The following is a 19,972-nucleotide window of genomic DNA, read 5'->3' on the forward strand; positions in this document are numbered from 1 at the left end:
TTGTGGCCCACTGGAGGTCATTTTACAGGGCTCTGGCAGTGCTCCTCCTGTCCTTCCTTGCACAAAGGCGGAAGTAGCGGTCCTGATGCTGGGTTGCTGCCCTCCTAGTGTCCTCCACGTCTCCTGATGTACTGGCCTGTTTTCTGGTAGCGCCTCCATGCTCTGGACACTATGCTGACAGACACAGCAAACCTTCTTGCCACAGCTCCCATTGATGTGCTATCCTGGATGAGCTGCACTACCTGAGCCACTTGTGTGGGTTGTAGACTCCGTCTCATGCTACCACTAGTGAAAGCACCGCCAGCATTCAGAAGTGACCAAACCATCAGCCAGAAAGCATAGGAACTGAGAAGTGGTCTGTAATCACCACCTGCGGAACCACTCATTTATTGGGGATGTCTTGCTACCTGCCTATGCTTTCCACCTATTGTCTATTCCATTTGCACAACAGCATGTGAAATTGATTGTCAGTGTTGCTACCTAAGTGGACAGTTTGATTTGAGCAGTGTATATGTGGTTGATTCTGTTTTCCCTCTTTGGGTATATCTTAGGATACTCATGAGATTGCAACTTTCAAGTTAACTCTGGAAAGCCTGTCCTGCTCAAAATGTGATGCTCAATTCAGAGGTTGAAAAGAGCAGGAACTCAAAAGTAATGGTTCTTTGTTGGTGCTCCAATCCTGTATGAGCTCACCAGATCCTCAATGATGACAGTAGCTGAATAGAAATTGGAGCACTTTTGCTGGAAGGCAAAGATAACTGAACTTAAGTCCTCTTGGGCTTCCATACTTTTGAGAGATAATGGATAGTAAAACAATGGGAGAATATACATTTTAAAAAACCTTTCAAAAAACAAATTTCTCAAAAAAGGGACATATATAAGTAGCCAGTGTAATGTTCAGTTCAAATTTACCTTCAGTCACTCTCATTAAGTGACTTAGGTAAATCACTTTTTCTCATCTCAAGCGAACATAAGGTTAACAGGGATAAAATGAAAGATCCCTGTACAACACGTCCTGCACTCTTAGAGGAAAGGTAGGACATAAATCTTATTTGTACATAAATACATCATATTCCAATAACTAGTATTTAAATGGCCTAGTATAATATGTGAGTATAACTATCAGATTAAATTGTTAACATATGTTTTGTTTATATGAGAAACAGTGAAAGAATAGCAGGTGAGCTAGGTTAACAATGGTATGACACTGTAGAAAAGTATTCAAATAAATTTCTTACTGTTGGAGCTAGAGAAATGAAACAAACAAGGTTTTTTTTGACAAATACTTTATTTTGCAGCAGATACACAGATAGAAACACTCAACAAAATGTTTAAAATATTTTTAACTATTAATACAATGGAGAAGTGTTTGATAGTCTTATTGCACTAAACTTTTTCCTATTCTACATCACATAAAATCTAATAAAGTAGTCAGTTTTCCATTTCCATTTTGTTTCATTGTTTGTTTTACTGTTTTGTATTTTGTTTTCTACGATAAATAATAAATTTTAAATCAAAAATTTATTTACTTTAAAAAAAAATTCAGAGACCATTTACTATAAATATTTTACAATATTGGCTGATTTAAAAACACTCAAAAAGTCAATTAAATACTGTGATATTGCCACACAAATGCTACCCAAACCAAGCTGTTTTAAATTTACAATGTATTATCTTTTCAAATATTCTCTGCAAGAATGTGCTATTAGTCATATAGCATTAACATCACAGTACTACTGGCCAATAAAACAATAGGCAGTATTTTACGAAAGTCTTTTAATGCTGTATGTTGGGAAAAACTACTGAGCCTGCAAAAATGATACAGATTGAATAGCTACTATAGAAATATGGAGCAAGACCTTCTAACTGGATATGCAAATGCACAAGTTGTAGTAAGTTCAAATAAACTAAATAATCCCTTAAAATATAAAAGCACAGCACTTATTCAAGTCTCTTTTGTTCAGAGAATCACCAGGATGGCTTTGCATCAAGGATAATTGCTTCTAAGGTACAATATTCCAATTGTTTAGTATAGAAATAGTTTGTATATGGAATTCTGAATAGGAAATTACAAAACACCAGAATAATTAACTCATAAGATCCTCACAGTATGAACTATTTAAAGAAAGCTTGTTTTTTGTAAGGTCCGCAAAGCTATTTTAAGATGAATGCAGCAAAAAAATCCTTTGCTGGTCTTACTCAAAACAGAAAGAGGTAAGCAGTATTCTGAACAGACCTGGTACCATAGCATTTATAACATTGATATATTAGCAGATGTTTTACTAGATGGAATGTACCTTCACAGTAAAGCAAAAAGTACAACCAAGTATACCAACTATTCTATTATTAAGCCTGATGAAATTGGTCTTTAAATAGAGCATTCCTGCTATCTCAGAATTACATGTCTCTTTTCCCCTTGATGTAATTTTGTTCCCATTTTGTATTCCTAAGGAATTTTCCTAAAAGAATTATCATGAGACAGTGTAGCCCACTTTTATATTTTGAAAACTGCATTCAAAATTTGGAGCAGTTGTTCTTAGGATTCTGATCTTTATCATTTTTCAGTGAAATCAATTAGCTTCCTTAATATATTTTTCTTTAAAAAGTAGGAATCCATCTGAGAGCTACAGACAACATGAAATAATGGCATGTCAACAATAGTGGGATAGATCAGAATGATAGATTGCTTGCTGGGTATCTTAAGTAATTTATCTATAATATTCCAATTTTAAACCAATATAATTAGAAAGACTTGATGACTTCTTTGTGGAGAGAAGGTAAGAGATTTTCATTCAAAAGTTTATAGATATCTCTTTGTGTGTATTATTACTATTATTTTGTGTGAGAATACTTTATTTAGGATTTAAATAAATTATGTATTTGGAATCATTACATGCAAATATTTGCTAGAAGTAGGAATAATTTCTAATACCTCTAAGGTCTTGGGAGCTTTATGTATATATAGATGCAAACACATATACAGTGTCTCTGTGTATATATATTTCTACCAGTAGTAGTACTGAAAATTTAAATCTTAAATCAGAAACTGGGAAAAATACTCACCTGAATTGCTCAAGAACTTAAATTTGTTAAATACAAGACAATTTCTGACTTGTTTCTCAAGATCTGAAGCCTAATACTGGGGTGATTTAATAAATCAGGCAGCAGGATTTTTTTCTTTTCTATTAATTAGGAATGCAACATATGGCAAAGTACAAAGGTATAGGTTACAAGAAATCCAGTAATCAAATTCTTGGGATTCTGTGATAGTAGTCTTTTGTTCTAAAATTTATACAATTTCCCAAATTTGCCAAGCCAGATTAGACACGAAAACTGTATGGTAGCATCTTATTCCTGCACCTGGCTCTTCTAATTCTGGTTCATTAAACAAACGAGCCAGAAAACAAATGCCAGATAATTGTTATTGACCACGGGAATTTGAAGGATCCATCTGATTCAACTCTGATTGATCCAATAGTTCAAAATCATCTCCTTCAGCATCTGTATCCAGCTCTGAGCTGGAGGTCCGAAGGAAAGCCTTGGCACTTCGCTGCTGTCTGTTGCTATGCACAGCAGACTGGGAAGTTCCTGATAAGGCTAGCTGAATCATTCCCCTGGTCACAAAACCAGCTAAGTCATCTGTCAGATTATGCATTAATGGAAGCTCACTCAGGAGGAATTCTGAAGTCACTGCTTCCTGTTTATGAGACTGTTGGTTTTGTTCCTGGGCCTGGTTATGGGGGGCAAGGCTTGGAATGCCAATGCTGGTGTCATCCTCATCATCTATGCCTGTCACCTCAGGGTTGATAGAAGGGAAATCTGGAAGATCTCGAGCAAAAGATTCTTCTGGATCACTGTGGCCATCAAAGTCTAAAGAGAATTTTAATGGATAATTAAATTCATGTCTCTGTATATGTGTGAACAAATTTTCCTGTCATTTAACTGTATTTTTTTTTCAGACAAAATGTCTTTTGGGCTACAAATAAAGATAATAATTTGTGTCTGGAACTTTGTACTTTGATATGACCCAAGGGCTAAACAATAAAGTAAGTGAAAGATGTTATGAAACTGAGTATTTTGAAACCTTACAGTAGAACTGACTTCCATACATGAGGAACATAAAAATCAAACAGACTGAATTACAGCATATAGACAATGTTGGAGGAACCAAATACTCATCTATCTGCTGTCTGCTAACCTTAACTGACAAATGGATTTTAAACTCATTCTGACACAGATACTTTCTTATCCTAGAAAGTTGTGAAACAAGGTTCTTGCTCAATAAAGAAGTCAGTTGATCTTAGTTTTTATCTTCCCATATCAGAGTCACTCCTCAACATCCAATTTAAGTGCAAACATTTTAGAGCAGCTCTATCATGTTTTCATATTGGATAGTAGGTAGCTGTTTGGTTTTTGTTTTGTTTGCCTTTTTATCCGGATGGACCTCCAAAATGATTTAAGTGATATTTAATGTTAAATGCATCTAGTATTTTTTTTGCATTCATCTACTTACCCTCAGAACCTTCTGTCAATGGTGTTTGGCCCCGGGATAAATTGAAGGTCCCATTCTCAGTATAAGACACTTCTGCATCAGAATGCTCAGAGTCAGAGAGAGTCAGCTGCTTGACAACCACAGCATCATCCAACTTGGGGTAGGGGGAAGAAAAAAGTTTGAATACTTTTGACAAAGGCAATTGTACATACATTTAGTTATTCCTGTCATCCTTTTTCTTCTTTTTATTTGTTTTATTGCTTTATTTTGATTGTTGTGAACCAAGAAGTTTTTTGGGGAATTGGGTAGCAAAATAAAAATTATATATACTGTAAGATGCTCCCACTTAACTATGCCAATTTTTACAGAACTATAAATAATTCTATTTCCTTCAATAGTTGACTTGAAGAGTTCAGAGCATCAAAAATAATCATATTTAAAAATCTCCAAAATGAAATTTAAATATTATGTACTAACAATTGATTTATATACGAATAAATAAAAATTTGCTCAAGAAATATTTAAATGCTTTTATTATCTTAAGCTCCTTCATGGATTACTGCCTTGTCGTGGTGAAGGGGCTTGTGTAGCTCAGTGAAGCTATGAGCTATGCCGTGCAAGGCTGCCCAAAATGGACAGATCATAGCAGAGAGCTCTGACAAAACATGATCCACTGGAGAAGGAAATGGCAACCCACTCCAGTAATTTTCACATGAAAACCCCATGGACAGTACCAAAAGGAAAAAAGGTATGATGCTAGAAGATGAGCTCCTCGGGTCGGAAAGTGTTCAATATGCTACTGGGGAAGAGCAGAAGGCTAGTATTACTAGCACCAGAAAGAAGGGAGCAACTGAGCCAAAGCTGAAAGGACGCTCAGCTGTGGATGTATCTTGTGGTGAAAGGAAAGTCCCATGCTGTAAAGATCTATACTTCATAGGAACCTTTGATGTAAGATCCATGAATCAAGGCAAGCTAGATGTGATCAAACAAGAGATGACAAGACTGAACATTGACATCTTAGGAATCAGCAAACTAAATGGACAGGAATGAGTGAATTTAATTCAGATGACTATCAGGTATACTATTGTGGGCAAGAATTCCTCAGAAAAAATGGAGTAGCCTTCATAGTCAATAAAAAAGTAGGAAAAGCAAAACTGGGATACAATCCCCAAAACGATAGAATGATCTCAGTTCAAATCCAAGGCAAACCATTCAACACCACAGTAGTCCAAGTCCCAACCTCAACCACTGGTGCTGAAGAGGATGAAACTGACCAGTTCTATGAAGCCCTACAGTACCTTATAGAATTAACACCAAAAAATGATGTCCTTATCATTATGGGGGATTGGAAAACTAAAGCAGGAAGCTAAAAGATAACTGGAGTAACAGGCAAGTTTGGCCTTGGAGTACAAAATGAAGCAGGGCACAGGCTGATAGAATTGTGTCAAGAGATGGTCATAGCAAACACTCTTTTCCAATAACAAGAGATGACTCTACACATAGACATCACCAGACGGTCAACACAGAATTCAGTTTGACTATGTGCTCTACAACTTAAGAGGGAGAAGCGCCATACAGCCAGTAAAAAATAAGACCAGGAACTGATTGTGGCTCAGATATGAGCTTCTTGTTGCAAAATTTAGGCTTAATTTGAAGAAAGTAGGGAAAAGCACTAGGCCACTCAGGTATGAACTAAATCGTATCCCTGATGAATATACAGTAGAGGTGACAAATAGATTTAAGGAATTAGATCTGATAGACAGAATGCTTGAAAAACTATGGAAGAGGTTCTCAACATTGTACAAGAGGTAACAACTAAAATAATCCCACAAAAAAAAAAAAAGAAATGCAAGAAAGCAAAATGGCTGTGTGAGGAAGCTTTGCAAATAGCCGAGGAAAGAAGGGAAGTGAAAGTCAAGGGTGAAAGAGAAAGACACACCCAACTGAATGCAGAATTCCAGAAAATAGCTAAAAGAGATAAGAATGCCTTCTTAAATGAACAGTGCAAAGAAATAGAGGAAAACAATAGAATAGGAAGGACTGAGATTAAGAAGAGGTGGCAAAATTACATAGAAGAACTATACAAGAATGAGCTTAACTCCCTGATAACCATGATGTGGTCACTGACCTCAAGCCAGGCATCCTAAAATCTGAAGTCAAATGGGCCTTAGGAAATCTACAAACAACAAAGCTAGTATAAGTGACAGTATTCCAGCTGAGCTATTCAAAATGTTAAAGTTATGCTCAAAATCCTAAAGTTAGGCTCCAACAGTATGTGGATCAAGAACTAGCAGAAGTACAGGCATGATTTCGAAGAGGCAGAGGAACTAGAGATCAAATTGCCAACATACGCTGGACCATGAATAAAACTAGGGAGTTCCAGAAAAATATCTACTTCTTCTTCATTGACTATACTAAAGTCTTTGATTGAGTGGATCACAACAAGTTGTGGCAAGTTCTTAAAGAGATGAGCGTACTAGACCATCTTATTTTTCTCTTGAAAAACCTGTATGTGGGTCAAGAAGCAACTGTGAGAACTGGACACAGAACCACTGATTGGTTCAAAATTGGGAAAGGAGTCTGGCAAGGCTGTATAATGTTGCTCTGCCTATTTAACTGATATGCAGAGCAAATCATGAGAAAGGCGGAGCTAGATGAATCAAAAGCTGGAATTAAGATTGCCGGGAGAAATATCAAAACCTCAGATACCACCCTAATGGCAGAAAGTGAAGAGGAACTAAAGAGCCTCTTGATACGGGTGAAGAAGGAGGGTGCAAAAGTTGGCTTGAAACTCAACATTAAGAAAACTAAGAATCATTGTGTATTCCACTGTTAGAAGTTATGAATGAAGTTATGTTAAAAAAGATAATACCTAAAACATGGTCAGAGGCTTATATTACACTTATTCCAAAAGAGGAGGCGGACCTACTTCAAATCAAGAATTATAGACCGATTTCCTTATTAAATGCAGATTATAAAATTTTTGCTTCAATATTAGCAGAAAGACTTAAAAAGTATCTGAATAACTTTATCCACCCAGATCAAAATGGGTTTCTGCCAAAGCGACAAATTAGAGACAATATGAGAGTAATTCTGGATACCTTGGAATATTATGAGGCGCATCCTGAAAAGCAAATGGCTTTGATATTTTTAGATGCTCAAAAGGCATTTGATAACGTAAATTGGAGATTTATGTTACTTTTAATGGAACAGATGGGCTTTGCTAGAAGATTTATTCAGGCAATAGAAGCAATTTACAATGAACAAACAGCTAAGGTAATGATGGAGGGAGAATTTACAGATCCTATTAATATAAGAAAAGGCACAAGACAAGGTTGTCCTCTTTCTCCCTTGTTATTTGTATTGACTTTGGAAGTGTTGAATAGAAATATCAGAGAAGATAAAACTATAAAAGGAATGAAAATTAAAAAGGAAGAATTTAAACTACAAGCTTTTGCAGATGACCTAGTTTTATCCTGGAAGACCCTATAGAAACAGCCTTGAAGCTGTTGGAAAAGATAGAGGCATATGGGGAGGTGGCCGGTCTGAAAATAAACAAAGATAAAACAAAGATTTTGTCAAAGAATATGTTGCTGAGACAAAGAGAAGAACTGGCAGAATTGTTAAAAATTCAAGTTACAAATAAGGTTAAGTATTTGGGGATATATTTGACGCCAAGATGTAGTACATTAAAGGAGAACAATTATATTAAACTTAAACAACAGATAGCCCAAGATTTGAAAAAATGGGAAAACCTACAATTGTCATTAATAGGAAGGATTTCAACAATTAAGATGAACATTCTACCCAGAATTTTATTTTTGTTTCAAACAATACCAATTAGGCTTGGAAAAGAATATTTTGAGGATTTAAATAAAATTGTTTTGAAGTATATATGGCAAGGCAAGAAAGCAAGGATAAAGTTAAAGCTTTTACAGGATGCTAGATCTAGAGGAGGGTTTGGCCTGCCTAATTGGGAGTTGTACTACAAGCTACAAATTTGATGTGGGTTAAAGAATGGATAACATTAAGGAAAACTAGATTGTTGACATTAGAAGGTCATGATTTGTTGTTGGGTTGGCATGCTTTTTATGGTATAAGGGAACCAAACCACAGGGTATTTTAGAAGACATTATATACGGGAGTCTCTGTGGTTAAATTGGGAGAAGACAAAAAAACAATGTTATTTGAAAATTCCAGTTTGGTTATCAACGATAGAAGCGTTTTCTTACCCTATAATTTATAAAAAGGAACAAACAGTTAGCTATGGGGAATTACTAGATGAAAAGGGTGAACTTAAATCGATGCAAAAATTAGAGGAACAAGGTATACAGATGAATTGGTTTTCATATCTGCAAATACATTCAAAGTATTATGAGGATTCCAAGGCAGAGGGATTTTATGATAAACAAACTGATTTAGATAAGATTTTGATGGGTACTGATGAAAAGGTGATTAAAAATTATACGGTTACTTATTGGAAATTAAGCTGGAGGAAGAACAAGTTAAAGAAACTATGATTGCTTGGGGAGGAATTTTGGATATGGGATTGACTTAGAGAAATGGCAGAAATTATGGTTGCAAAATTATAAAATGACAATGTCTACAGCCTTTAAAGAAAATTTGTATAAGATGTTTTACAGGTGGCATTTTCCCCGACAAGGATAGCAAGAATGTTCAAGAACAAATCCGAAAAATGCTGGAAATGTCATCAGAAACCGGGTTCATACTACCATATGTGGTGGACTTGTGAGGATGCTAGAAAATATTGGACTAAAATCCACATGTGGTTGGAAAAAATGACAAAGAAGCACATAGACTTGAAACCGGAGCTTTTTTATTGGGAATCTTACCAGATGTCTATAGTAAAGAGCTGAAATATTTGATTGTAAATGTATTGACTGCGGCTAGGATTGTATTTGCAAAAAATTGGAAAAATGAGAAAATTCCATTGCAGGAAGAAGTTATAAAGAAAATATTGGAATGTGCTGAGATGAGTAGATTGACTTTTGAAATTAGAGAGCAAGAAGATAAACAATTTTATATAGTTTGGGATCTTTTCTATCAATGGTTGAATGATGAAATACAAAAATAGAAATGTTAGACAATAAGGAATAATATTGATTCCATTTTTCTTTTCTCTTTTTGGTACTGGATATTATATTTATATAATAGTTTTCTTTTTTTTTTTTCTCTTATTTAGGATAGAATTGGCACGATTATATGATTTGTTTTAGAATAAATTACTCAAAATATAGTTATCTCACAAAGGCATGATCGAATAAAAGTTTAGTCAAACAACTTCTTTTTTTAATAGTGATATTATGATTTATAAGTTTGTATTGACAATAAGAGTTATTATATAAGGTAATTGTAATTGTGACTATGAGATGAGTGCACAAAACTGATGAACCAACCGACTCACTGTTTGTATATAAATATGGGGGAGCTGATGTTTTTATGTTTTGTCTGTTTGTTTGTATGTCAAAAAACAATAAAAACTTTTTTTTTTAAAAAAAAAGAAAACTAAGATCATAGCATCCGGTCCTCTCAATTCCTGGGAAATAGATGGGGAAGAAATGGTGGTAGTATTTTATTTTCCTGGGCTCCAAGATCACCACAGATGGGGACTACAGCCAAGAAATTAAAAGACACTTGTTCCTGGGGAGGAAAGCTTTGACAGCATACTAAAAAGGAGACATCAAAAGTGTGTATAGTCAAGTCCCAGTTGCAATGTATAGCTGTGAAAGTTGGACCGTAAGGCTGAGTGCCAAAGAAATGAGGTCTTTGAACTATGGTGCTGGAGAAGACTCCTGCGAGTCCCTTGGACTGCAAGGCGATCAAACCGATCAGTCCTAGAGATCAACCCTGACTGCTCTTTAGAAGGCCAGATCCTGAAGATGAACCTCAAATACTTTGGCCACCTAATGAGAAGGAAGAATTCACTGGAGAAGAGCCTAATGCTGGGAAAGCTTGAGGACAAAAGAAGAAGGGAACAACAGAGAATGAGGAGGCTGGATGGAGTCACTGAAGCATAGGCGTGAGCTTAAATGGACTCCGGAGGATGGTCGAGGACAGGAAGGCCTGGAGGAACGGTGTCCATGGGATTGTGATGGGTTGGACACGACTTCACAGATAACAACAAAATTGTCTTAAGGGAATCATACCAGAGAATACAATGATGTGTAAGTATAAAAAATAAAATTGAAAGCAAGCAAGCAACCACCATAATGGCTACTGCACACATTTATTTTTTGCTGATTTGGTGTATGTTTATTGGTCTCTGTATTCTGTTGAAATGTGGTTTACAGCAGAAGTCCCCAACCCCTGGGCCACGCAAGCAGCAGGTGAGTGCACAAAGCTTCATTTGTGCATGTGTGGGAGCTAGATTGTGCATGCCCTCCACCCCATTGCCAGTCTGTGGAGCCAGAAAGGTTGGGGATCACTGGCCCATAGGCTATAAAAACGAAAGTTCTGGCTTTGGTGAAAATCTAATTACTCCAAGGAGCAAGAGTCTGTACCCGAGATGCAATTTTTACAAAACAAATCCAATAGCATCATTTAAAAAAACCCTCTATTATAATAATAATAATTTATAAATACTTCATTGTTCAAGTCATGGAAACATTACTATCTCTCCCCATTGCACTCTTTCCACAAATTTCAACAATATGCCACCCTTTACCAAAGTCTGTGCTACTTGTACCTTAGGACAAAAAGCAGCAAGTTCTTCTTCACTGTCACTCTCATCAACTCCAGAATGCTCCCTCCAAATGTGGTGATGTGCTAAAATGAAGTTAGAGATCTATCTTCACAAAAGTAAATTGAAGAAAGAAGGACCAAAACAAGACTATTTATAGAATCAGATTCCCGAATTTGAACATCTACAAGAAATGGCCAGCTCCCAAAAAATGTTTAGGACAGGAAAATGTTTGTGAATATTCCATAAGCATATTTAATAATTTCATCCAAAGCATAAAGATGCCAAGTCTTTCATGCACCATCAAAAAGATATAGTAGACAAAATGTAAAATAAAAAGAGCCTCTTGCACTCAAATAATGGTTAGTTTCAGACTCACACTGTCTCTCCTTATGTTTGGACATCATATAACCACGAACACTGAAGTCTAATCGTTGCAGAGCTGGCTGTAGTTTGGTGTAGAGATGTTGACTCAGGTTATGATATACAGCAAGTGGCCACAATAAGAAAGAAAGCACTGGAGAAAAAGAGTGGTTAGAAGACTACTATTCCATAAACACCTCCAGGAAACATTTTGGAACAAGTGGGTAAAACTTGAGGTTGCTATTAATGAACATTTTACAATGCACCACAGCAAATTCAAATTGGGCACAGTTAACTCACTTTTTGACCCTGCATTTTAAAATCTTTATACATGATTTCCCCCTTTTTTAAGAAAAGTATTTTAGTATCCAGTTATCCCCTTGATACTCACTTATAAGATAGGCAAGACAGACACCAGGGATGTAGTGTCCTAAGACAGCCAAAAATGTAAGGACACCACAAGCTAAAAGGCAGAACTGCAAAAACAAAACAAAATCTTGAAATCGGTTCGTGTTAGGCAAACTGGTTATGACTCAAGACAATTGTAGGTATATTTGGACTGCTGTCAACAAACTGCTTTTTGAGAAGTGATATCAAACTGAAATTATATATGTGACTGAGGCTGGAGCATGGCAGAAGTATCAATTTCTGTTGCCTTCAACATATGGGCATGGGGGACAGAATCAGAGCAAATTGTTGGTTGAAAGCTGCGTCAAATAAAAATGGGATGTGCTATATTCTCTATTCTTGTACCCCCTTATTTTTCCAATTTCCCTTTTCTTATGTATATAAATTACAAAGCAGCATATTCTTATGCAGGAATATTCAACTACCTCATTTTTTCAGGTTTTTGCCTTGGCATAGATTTCTCCCATCCCACAATTAACACATGGTTGTTACTACTACTTGGGATTGTTTTTCACCTTGCCAGGATTTTGCGTTTTGAAACTCAGCAGGCTTCTCATGAAGCTATCTCCTGTGATGCATCCTTTGGCCAAAAAGTGGCATAGTTCAGGAACACTCAAAAGTCGAGGATGGACAAAGCCCCAGCTGGGAAAAAAATGGAGTACATTTTACTTGATTGTAAAATACGAATACACACAGTACAATTTTCAAATAGCTGCATTTCACTTACAAAGATAATTAATATTTGTAATGTACATCTTGCAGATAAAAGCTAAAGTGCTATTTGTCCTGCTCAAATCCATAATAATAAAAGAATTTTTACTGTGGTATACTGACCCCCCAATAAAATGTCACCTGCCTTTTCATTAAAATGCATAGGTACTTAACCCCAGAAAATATTCTCTGACTTAAGAATCTGTTACAGCAGGAATAGATTTTAACAAATGGCATTTTTGCAAATGCATAGAAGTTAATGAGACTTTTTGTGAATACTTTAAATTGGACATGAGCCAAATAATTCATCTTTCTAGTTCTAATTTGCATCTGAAAGAGTAATTAATTTCCAGTAAACAATCTTGACTATGTACTCAGAGCAATTAAAAAGCAGCCACAAATATTTTTTTCAAACTTTTAGTATTTTATTTCAAGAAAACTGGAAACTACATGTTTATTCATTTAGATTTATGAGACTTAATATGGCATACCATCTGATCCAACTGATTTTTACTGCAGAATATTAATCTTACTCCTAAACAATACATGTTTTCTGACATAGATATACAAAAAGAAAAGATTCACTGAATTCTTATTTTTAGAAATAAGAGGTCTGTTCTTAAACCAGTATTTAAATATCTTTTCTTGCTAATTATAACAAATATGTAAGCTGTATATATAGTTCTCAACTTACAACAGTTCACTTAGTGACTGTTTAAAGTTATAACGGCATTGAAAAAAAATGACTTACGACTGTTTTATCAACTTAAAACCATTGCAGTATCCTCAATGGTCATATGATTTACATCTGGATGCTTGGCAACTGACTCACATTTATGACAGTTGTAGTGTCCCTGATCATGTGATCCCCTTTTGCGATTGTCTGACAAACGAAGTCAATGGGGAAACCAGATTCACTTAACAACTGTGTTACTAATTTAACAACTGCAGTGATTCATTTTAAATGTGACAAGAAAAGTTGTAAAGTCACAACAAAATTCACTTAACAAATTTCTCACTTAGCAACATACATTTTGGGCTCAATTTTGGTCGTAGGTTGAGGACTACCTGTACAGACAATAAAAATGCATAATTAAGATGACTTGATTTTTCATACCTTCCATTGTCTAGTTGATCAGGTCTTACTGCTAAAACATTAAAGATACAATCAAGATTAGTTGTAAAAATGCCTGGAAATTTACTAAGCTGAATAATTAAAATGTAAGTTGACATGGCATTTTATTACTGATAGTCATGAATGGAAAACAGAATGGACGCTGTGGTAAACTGTTTAAGAAACTCAATTACATATCCTCCTTCCCTTCCTTCTGCAGTTATTTAGGAAAATAATGCAATTGCCTTTACTAAATATCATTACACTTGACTGATAGTACTGCATTATGGAAATATAGAGATTTCAGTTAAGATCCAGGCCGATCTACTATCCTTCAATCAACAAGTATCAAGTTGACTGTATTTGGGTCTTTACCAGTTTACTGGGAAGAAACTAAATGGGTCTTTTATAGTCATACATTATATATTTGTCCATTACCTTTGAAAAATATTGTTGGCCTATAATAAATGTGAATAACTGTTTTAGGAAGAAACCATTTAAACATCTATTAAACTTGAATCTTTCTAAGGAACTTAGAGCAGCTGTTCGTCCTTAGAAGAATTTAGTGACTGGATTGAAGGTATATGGCTGAGTATATACAACATTAACTAAACCATAATGCATTTTTTTTGGCTTTTACTTGGTATATTCTGTGAACATGTGAATTGCATTTTGTAGCAAATGGTTTATCACTTATTATGGTTTATTCAATAAATGGTTAAAAAAACATGCATTGAGGTGATTACTTCAACCAATTCTCTTATTGTGTTCTATGGAATCAAAAATTTCAATCTTGATTTCCTGAGTCCACACTAATATATGCCTGTTTCTTTAATTGGTGCCCTCCAGGTGCCCTCTAGTCATGTATTACTCATGACTAGCATGCTCTATCAGGGCTGCATAATTTTTTATAGGCTGAAGCTTGCACATGGCTTTTGAATGGCATGTTGCCATTTAATTTAACAATGTTTATTTTAATTAAATCTAAATGTATATTCTGTGAACATGTGAATTGCATTTTGTAGCAAATGGCTTATCAATAATTATGGTTTATTCAATAAATGGTTAAAAAAACATGCATCCATAGGTGATTACCTCAACAAATTATCTTATTGTGTTCTATGGAATCAAAAATTTCAATCTTGATTTCCTGAGTCCACAATAATATATGCCTGTTTCTTCAATTGGTGCCCTCCAGATGTATTACTCATGACTAGCATGCTCTATCAGGCTGCATAATTTTTTCTAGGCTGAAGGTTGCACATTGTTTTTGAATCGCATGTTGCCATTTAATTTAACAATGTTTATTTTAATTAAATCTAAATGTAAATCTGATACTTCTCCAGTAATTATTACAACATTATTTTTCTTTTGGTACACAAAAATTACAACTTTATAACAGGTTTTGATCCACATTTTGGGGGAAGTGAATGTTGCCTTTTTCTATATTATGTCACTTGAATATATATTTTAATTTTACAGTTCCGTAGCATAAGAAAAAAAAATCCTCCCAGACTGGACTATACTACATATTTTTTTCAATTGTGGACTCCATGTGGCAAATTATCTTCTATGCATTCAGGCATTTAAAAATGAATAGTGCTACTTCTTGTATCCAGTATTAATATATTTTTGATTGAAAACTATTAAAATTTTCTTCTAAAAGTTGGCTTTCTGTAGCTGTAACATACTATTATTTTTCTCACTTAATATTGTTGTGCACAGACTAGTAGTGTAAGCAATCCTTTCTTGTACAACCTGATGGAGACACACCAATATTGTTTTCTGGTATCAGAGAATCTTGAGAAATTCCAAAATTCTCATCTACCTTCAGTTACAGATTTTGAGCCTGGTAATTATATAATGATAGTAGATGAGAAATTATAAATGAGATATAATTATCAAAAGGAAAGTGAGCATACCTTTTATTTCAGGCCAGATTCTATTCTTCCACTTATTTAAACATACTATTAGTATTAGGGTGAATGCAGCTAAGAATATCAGATGAAGAGAGGTCAGGGCAAAAAACCTAAAGGAAAATAAATCCGGTTATTGCAAGAGGTTTTTTTTTTTTTTTTGAAGAGTGGATTATTATATAAAAAGAACAGGAAAACTTAACTGGGCCACCAAACAGAAGTCAGGATAAATAATGCTGCATTGTTACCAACACTAAATTGCCAGAGAGCAGAAGATATTGAACAGAAATAACCCAATGAACTTTTATTTTTTTTCTTTCACTTTCTATAGTTTTCAATAAATCAAAATTCCTAATTAAGGTTTAATCCAGTTTTGAATGATATGATACAAAACTCCAACTCTAGCTAAAATAGCTCTAAGAATAAATTACACAGGACAACACCTTTGCTAAATTGGGTGGTTTGCATTATTTTTTTCAATTAGCTTTTTTTAAACTTATTTTTAATTTAGTTTTTTGACTTAACAAAAAGACTGATAATGATTTAGATGAACCTGAAAGCACATTAATCTTTTAGTAGCAATATCATTTAGACTTATATACCGTTTTACGGTGCTTTACAGCCATCTCTAAGCAGTTTCCAGAGTCAGCATATTGCTCCCAACAATTTTGGGTCCTCATTTTACCCACCTCGGAAGGATGGAAGGCTGAATCAACTTTGAGCTTGGTGAGATTTGAATTGCCAAATCGCAGGCAACCTGCAGTCAGCAGAAGTAGCCTGCAATACTCTACTCTAACCATGACACCACCATGGCTCATGATGGCTTAATGACTTTCATATAATGAGTTGGGGGTTTTTTTGGATCAACATGGCTACATTTACTTTTGGCTTAAAAATATCTTCTATGTTTTCTTCTAGTTTTTTTAAAAAAATATAAAATCTTTGAATAAAAATTATGTTTTAAAAATATAACAGCGTTATCAATTTTATATTGTATAATTATGAAAGAACATTATATCAATCTATAATGTTGTATTAAGAATGATTACACAATAAAACAAAAAAAAACATTCTCATTCTCATTGTTGGAATTAGTATTAGTAACAATGCTTTTTAAAAGAGTAATTATTTTAAAGCCAAATCTAAACTGAGCATTAGTGTCAAATTTATGAGAGACAGTATCACTCAGTAGTGTTCATCAAATGACATATCAGCATGTTTTATGAAAAAAGAATTGAAAACATGCTTGTTCCTCAGTGAATAGGAGCCATATTATCAATTCTTTGCAAATATAATTGCAACAATTTGAACTGCTAAGACATTAACTGTGTTCATTTTACAATGATTTAATCAAACCAGAAAAATTCATTCAAAGAATTCAAATTCCCATTTATAACAATGGCAATTTTTTTTTTATCTTCCTTGTAGAATGAACATGCCTTGGAATGTTTTCTTTCTCAATAAACACAGAAAATAACACAATATTACAAATAAAATACGACTCAATGGCACATTTTCAGAAAAACAACTTTTTGCTACACAATAACAAGACCAAACTTCAAAAAATTCTTAAAGTTCTCAACCTCAACTGTGTGATAAATATTTCACTATTTCCCTGACCTAATCTTCTGTTCCATTATTATCTGCTTACATTTTTGTTTCACAATTCAATTATTCAAGAAGTGAAAGCTGTAGCTTCTTTTGGGTTGAAGTAGAACATATGACTTTTTGGAAGTGGGAAACAACCCAGCAAGCCGATTCCTCTAGAATGGATGTCAGCAACCCACGGCTCTGGAGCTGCATGTGGCTCTTTCAGCCCTCTGCTGTGGCTCCTGATGCCACTGCTGTTGCCGCCTCCATAGCCTGCTCGCTGCTCTCGCAGCACCTTATGCACACAGTGAAATTTAGCGCACTTCACAATGGGAGACATGAGGTCCCTTCCTCCTCCTGGAGCCCATTACGGCATGGAGCCTCAATGCAACCCTATCCCCTACTTGTCCCTGGCAACAGCAGTGGAGTCGTCAGCTTGCCGGACCTCCTGGATGTCAGTTGCTTTTCCTGCAGAGCCAGCAGGCCACCTGTGTTGTGATGCCCTACCTCCCTTCCAGCCAACTGGTGTTTAGCTCTCCGCTGACAAGGTGATCATTGGCAAGCTGCTCATAGGCTGGTTGGCCTGCAAATGTCAGCACCTGTTCAGAGGTTCCTTCCCCCAAAGGTTTGAGAGTGGCATGGGTGAGGCTAGTGTCTCAGGGCAGAGACGGTCATGCATCTCCAGTACCAACAGAAGCCTGAAGTAGCCGCACATCGTTTTCTGCTGTAATCTGTCTGGCAGCAAGACCCAGAGAGAGATGGGGGGGCACGAAAAGGAGAGAGAGAGGAGAGAGAGAGAGAGAGAAAAGGGAAAAAATAGAGAGGAGAGAGAAGGGAAAAAGTAGAGAGGAGACAGAGAGAGGAGACAGAGAGAGAAAGGGGAAAAAGAAAGAGAAGGGAAAAAGGAGAGGGGAGAGAGGAGACAGAGAGGAGAGAGAAGGGAAAAAGAAAGAGAGAGAAGGGAAAAAGGAGAGGAGAGAGAGAAGGGGAAAAGGAGAGAGAGAGGTGAAGGAGAGGGGGCCTGGTGAACAACACACCTGAGGCCAAATGTGGCAAGGCATGGCTGGGAAGGAGGGGCACGGTGGGGCCAGGAGGGGCAAATAATCAATTCTCTGCCCTACTGACTGGCTGGGTAGGTGTGTCTGGGGGAGGGTCATATGACTGGGTGGGAATGAGTGATGTTGAGTTGGTCACACCTACCCAGTCACACCTGTTGTTAAATTATTGGTTCCTGGTGTTTTCTTTTCTGTGGAAAACAGATCCAAATGGCTCTTTGAGTGTTTAAAGTTGCAGACCCCTGCTCTAGAATAACTCATCTGGAAGGACAGTCAGTTACAGCATGGAATCAGATCTGCCTGGTCAAGAACATGGTTTTCTCATGGGTGGTGATGAGAATCAGCTTAAGAAACAGAGAGGAAATCTATAAAAGTACTTAAAGTTCAAAAGATATTGCTAAAAAGAATGGAAAACCTCTGTATTTCTTTAATTACTGAGCTTGCTGCACTATGAACTTATTTATGACATCCTCTTCCTAAAACAGCATTTTATCAACTCCATTAAATTTATAAAGAATTCCAATTTAGATTTAGCCAACACTCCCTTTAACGTATATATGTTTTCAGTACAAAGCAAAACTTCATGAACTCAATTTGCCAAGCAGGCCGTTTAAGTAGGTAATGTTTTTTACAGGCTTCTTTTGGAAATATGCACTACAACAGTGATTTTTACATAAATACTTTAACTTCAAATAAGCCCCCCACCCCACCCCCCAACAAGATAACAATAGTGTTTTAGGCCCAGGGCAAGTTTTCTGTGGCTTATTTTCCCATTCCCTTTCAATTAGAAATAATAATGGAAATAGGATTAATCTTTTGCATTCCTAATTATGTGGGGCTTTTGAATCAGAGCTGTTGAGCAGAACCCTGTGAATGACATCTTACGTTCTCTACACAACATCAACATTATTGCACCCTTTCTCCCCGACTTCCAATCTCTTCCATTAGTACAAAGCCCACCACTATGTATGTATGTATGTATGTATGTATGTATGTATGTATGTATGTATGTATGTATGTATAAAGGAGAATATTTGTAGCTCAGGATTGCATGAAAACAAACAACTCAGAGAGCACCAAAGCCCCCAACCAGACTTTCACCCTCCGTCCCGAAACGGTTGTTCCTCTTCCTCCGTGCCCAGAAATCCCTCCATTTCCACATCCCCGCATCCTTCTTTGTAAAGCTGCTCACCCGAAAACTACATGAGCAACAACCCAGACAAAGGCGCTCCTTGCTGGCTTCTCCCAGGTGAGCGTGGCCTGTAGAGCTGTCAAGACCGGTTCGTAAGGCCCGAGGTGGGTCCTCAAGAAGGCGCTCAAGGCACGCACTCGCTGCTCCCGCTCCGAGGACGGGGCCTGGGCATCAGTAACGAGGCCGCCGCCGTGTGGCTGCCTACTGCTGCCTACTACTACTTCCGCCGCTGCCATTCTTCCTTCGCCCAGCATCACTGAGAGACCGCTTGAAGAAACGGTAGGATTACCATTCTTCGTTAACAACTGCTGCTGCAGCCGCCACCTTTACAGCCGGAACGCAGCCCCTACCCCACCAATTTACGCACACTCCCATGGCCGCTCACGTGCCGCTCTAAATCACAGGAAGTGACAATGTTAGATGCGACATCT

General features: G+C 36.3%; 1 protein-coding gene across 2 annotated transcripts; it reads right to left on the reverse strand.

Annotated features, from left to right (window-relative positions):
- Positions 1–1,448: 1,448 nt before the first annotated feature.
- On the reverse strand, positions 1,449–19,936 carry RETREG3 (reticulophagy regulator family member 3). Of its 2 annotated transcripts, none has more exons than XM_026717271.2 (9): positions 19,542–19,936; positions 15,711–15,817; positions 13,792–13,822; positions 12,479–12,605; positions 11,947–12,031; positions 11,572–11,709; positions 11,199–11,278; positions 4,514–4,646; positions 1,449–3,870 (listed from the first exon to the last, which is right to left on the reverse strand). In XM_026717271.2, the coding sequence occupies exons 1-9, from the start codon at positions 19,793–19,795 to the stop codon at positions 3,422–3,424; spliced, it is 1,404 nt and encodes a 467-aa protein (XP_026573056.1). In that variant the 5' UTR covers positions 19,796–19,936; the 3' UTR covers positions 1,449–3,421. The 2 variants fall into 2 exon arrangements, with proteins under 2 accessions (XP_026573056.1, XP_087773646.1); XM_087917520.1 differs by lacking the exon at positions 19,542–19,936 and adding an exon at positions 18,495–18,688.
- Positions 19,937–19,972: the final 36 nt, after the last annotated feature.

This window comes from Pseudonaja textilis, chromosome Z, assembly GCF_049901715.1.
Source record: "Pseudonaja textilis isolate UNSWEBS1 chromosome Z, rPseTex1.2, whole genome shotgun sequence".
NCBI lineage: Eukaryota > Metazoa > Chordata > Lepidosauria > Squamata > Elapidae > Pseudonaja > Pseudonaja textilis.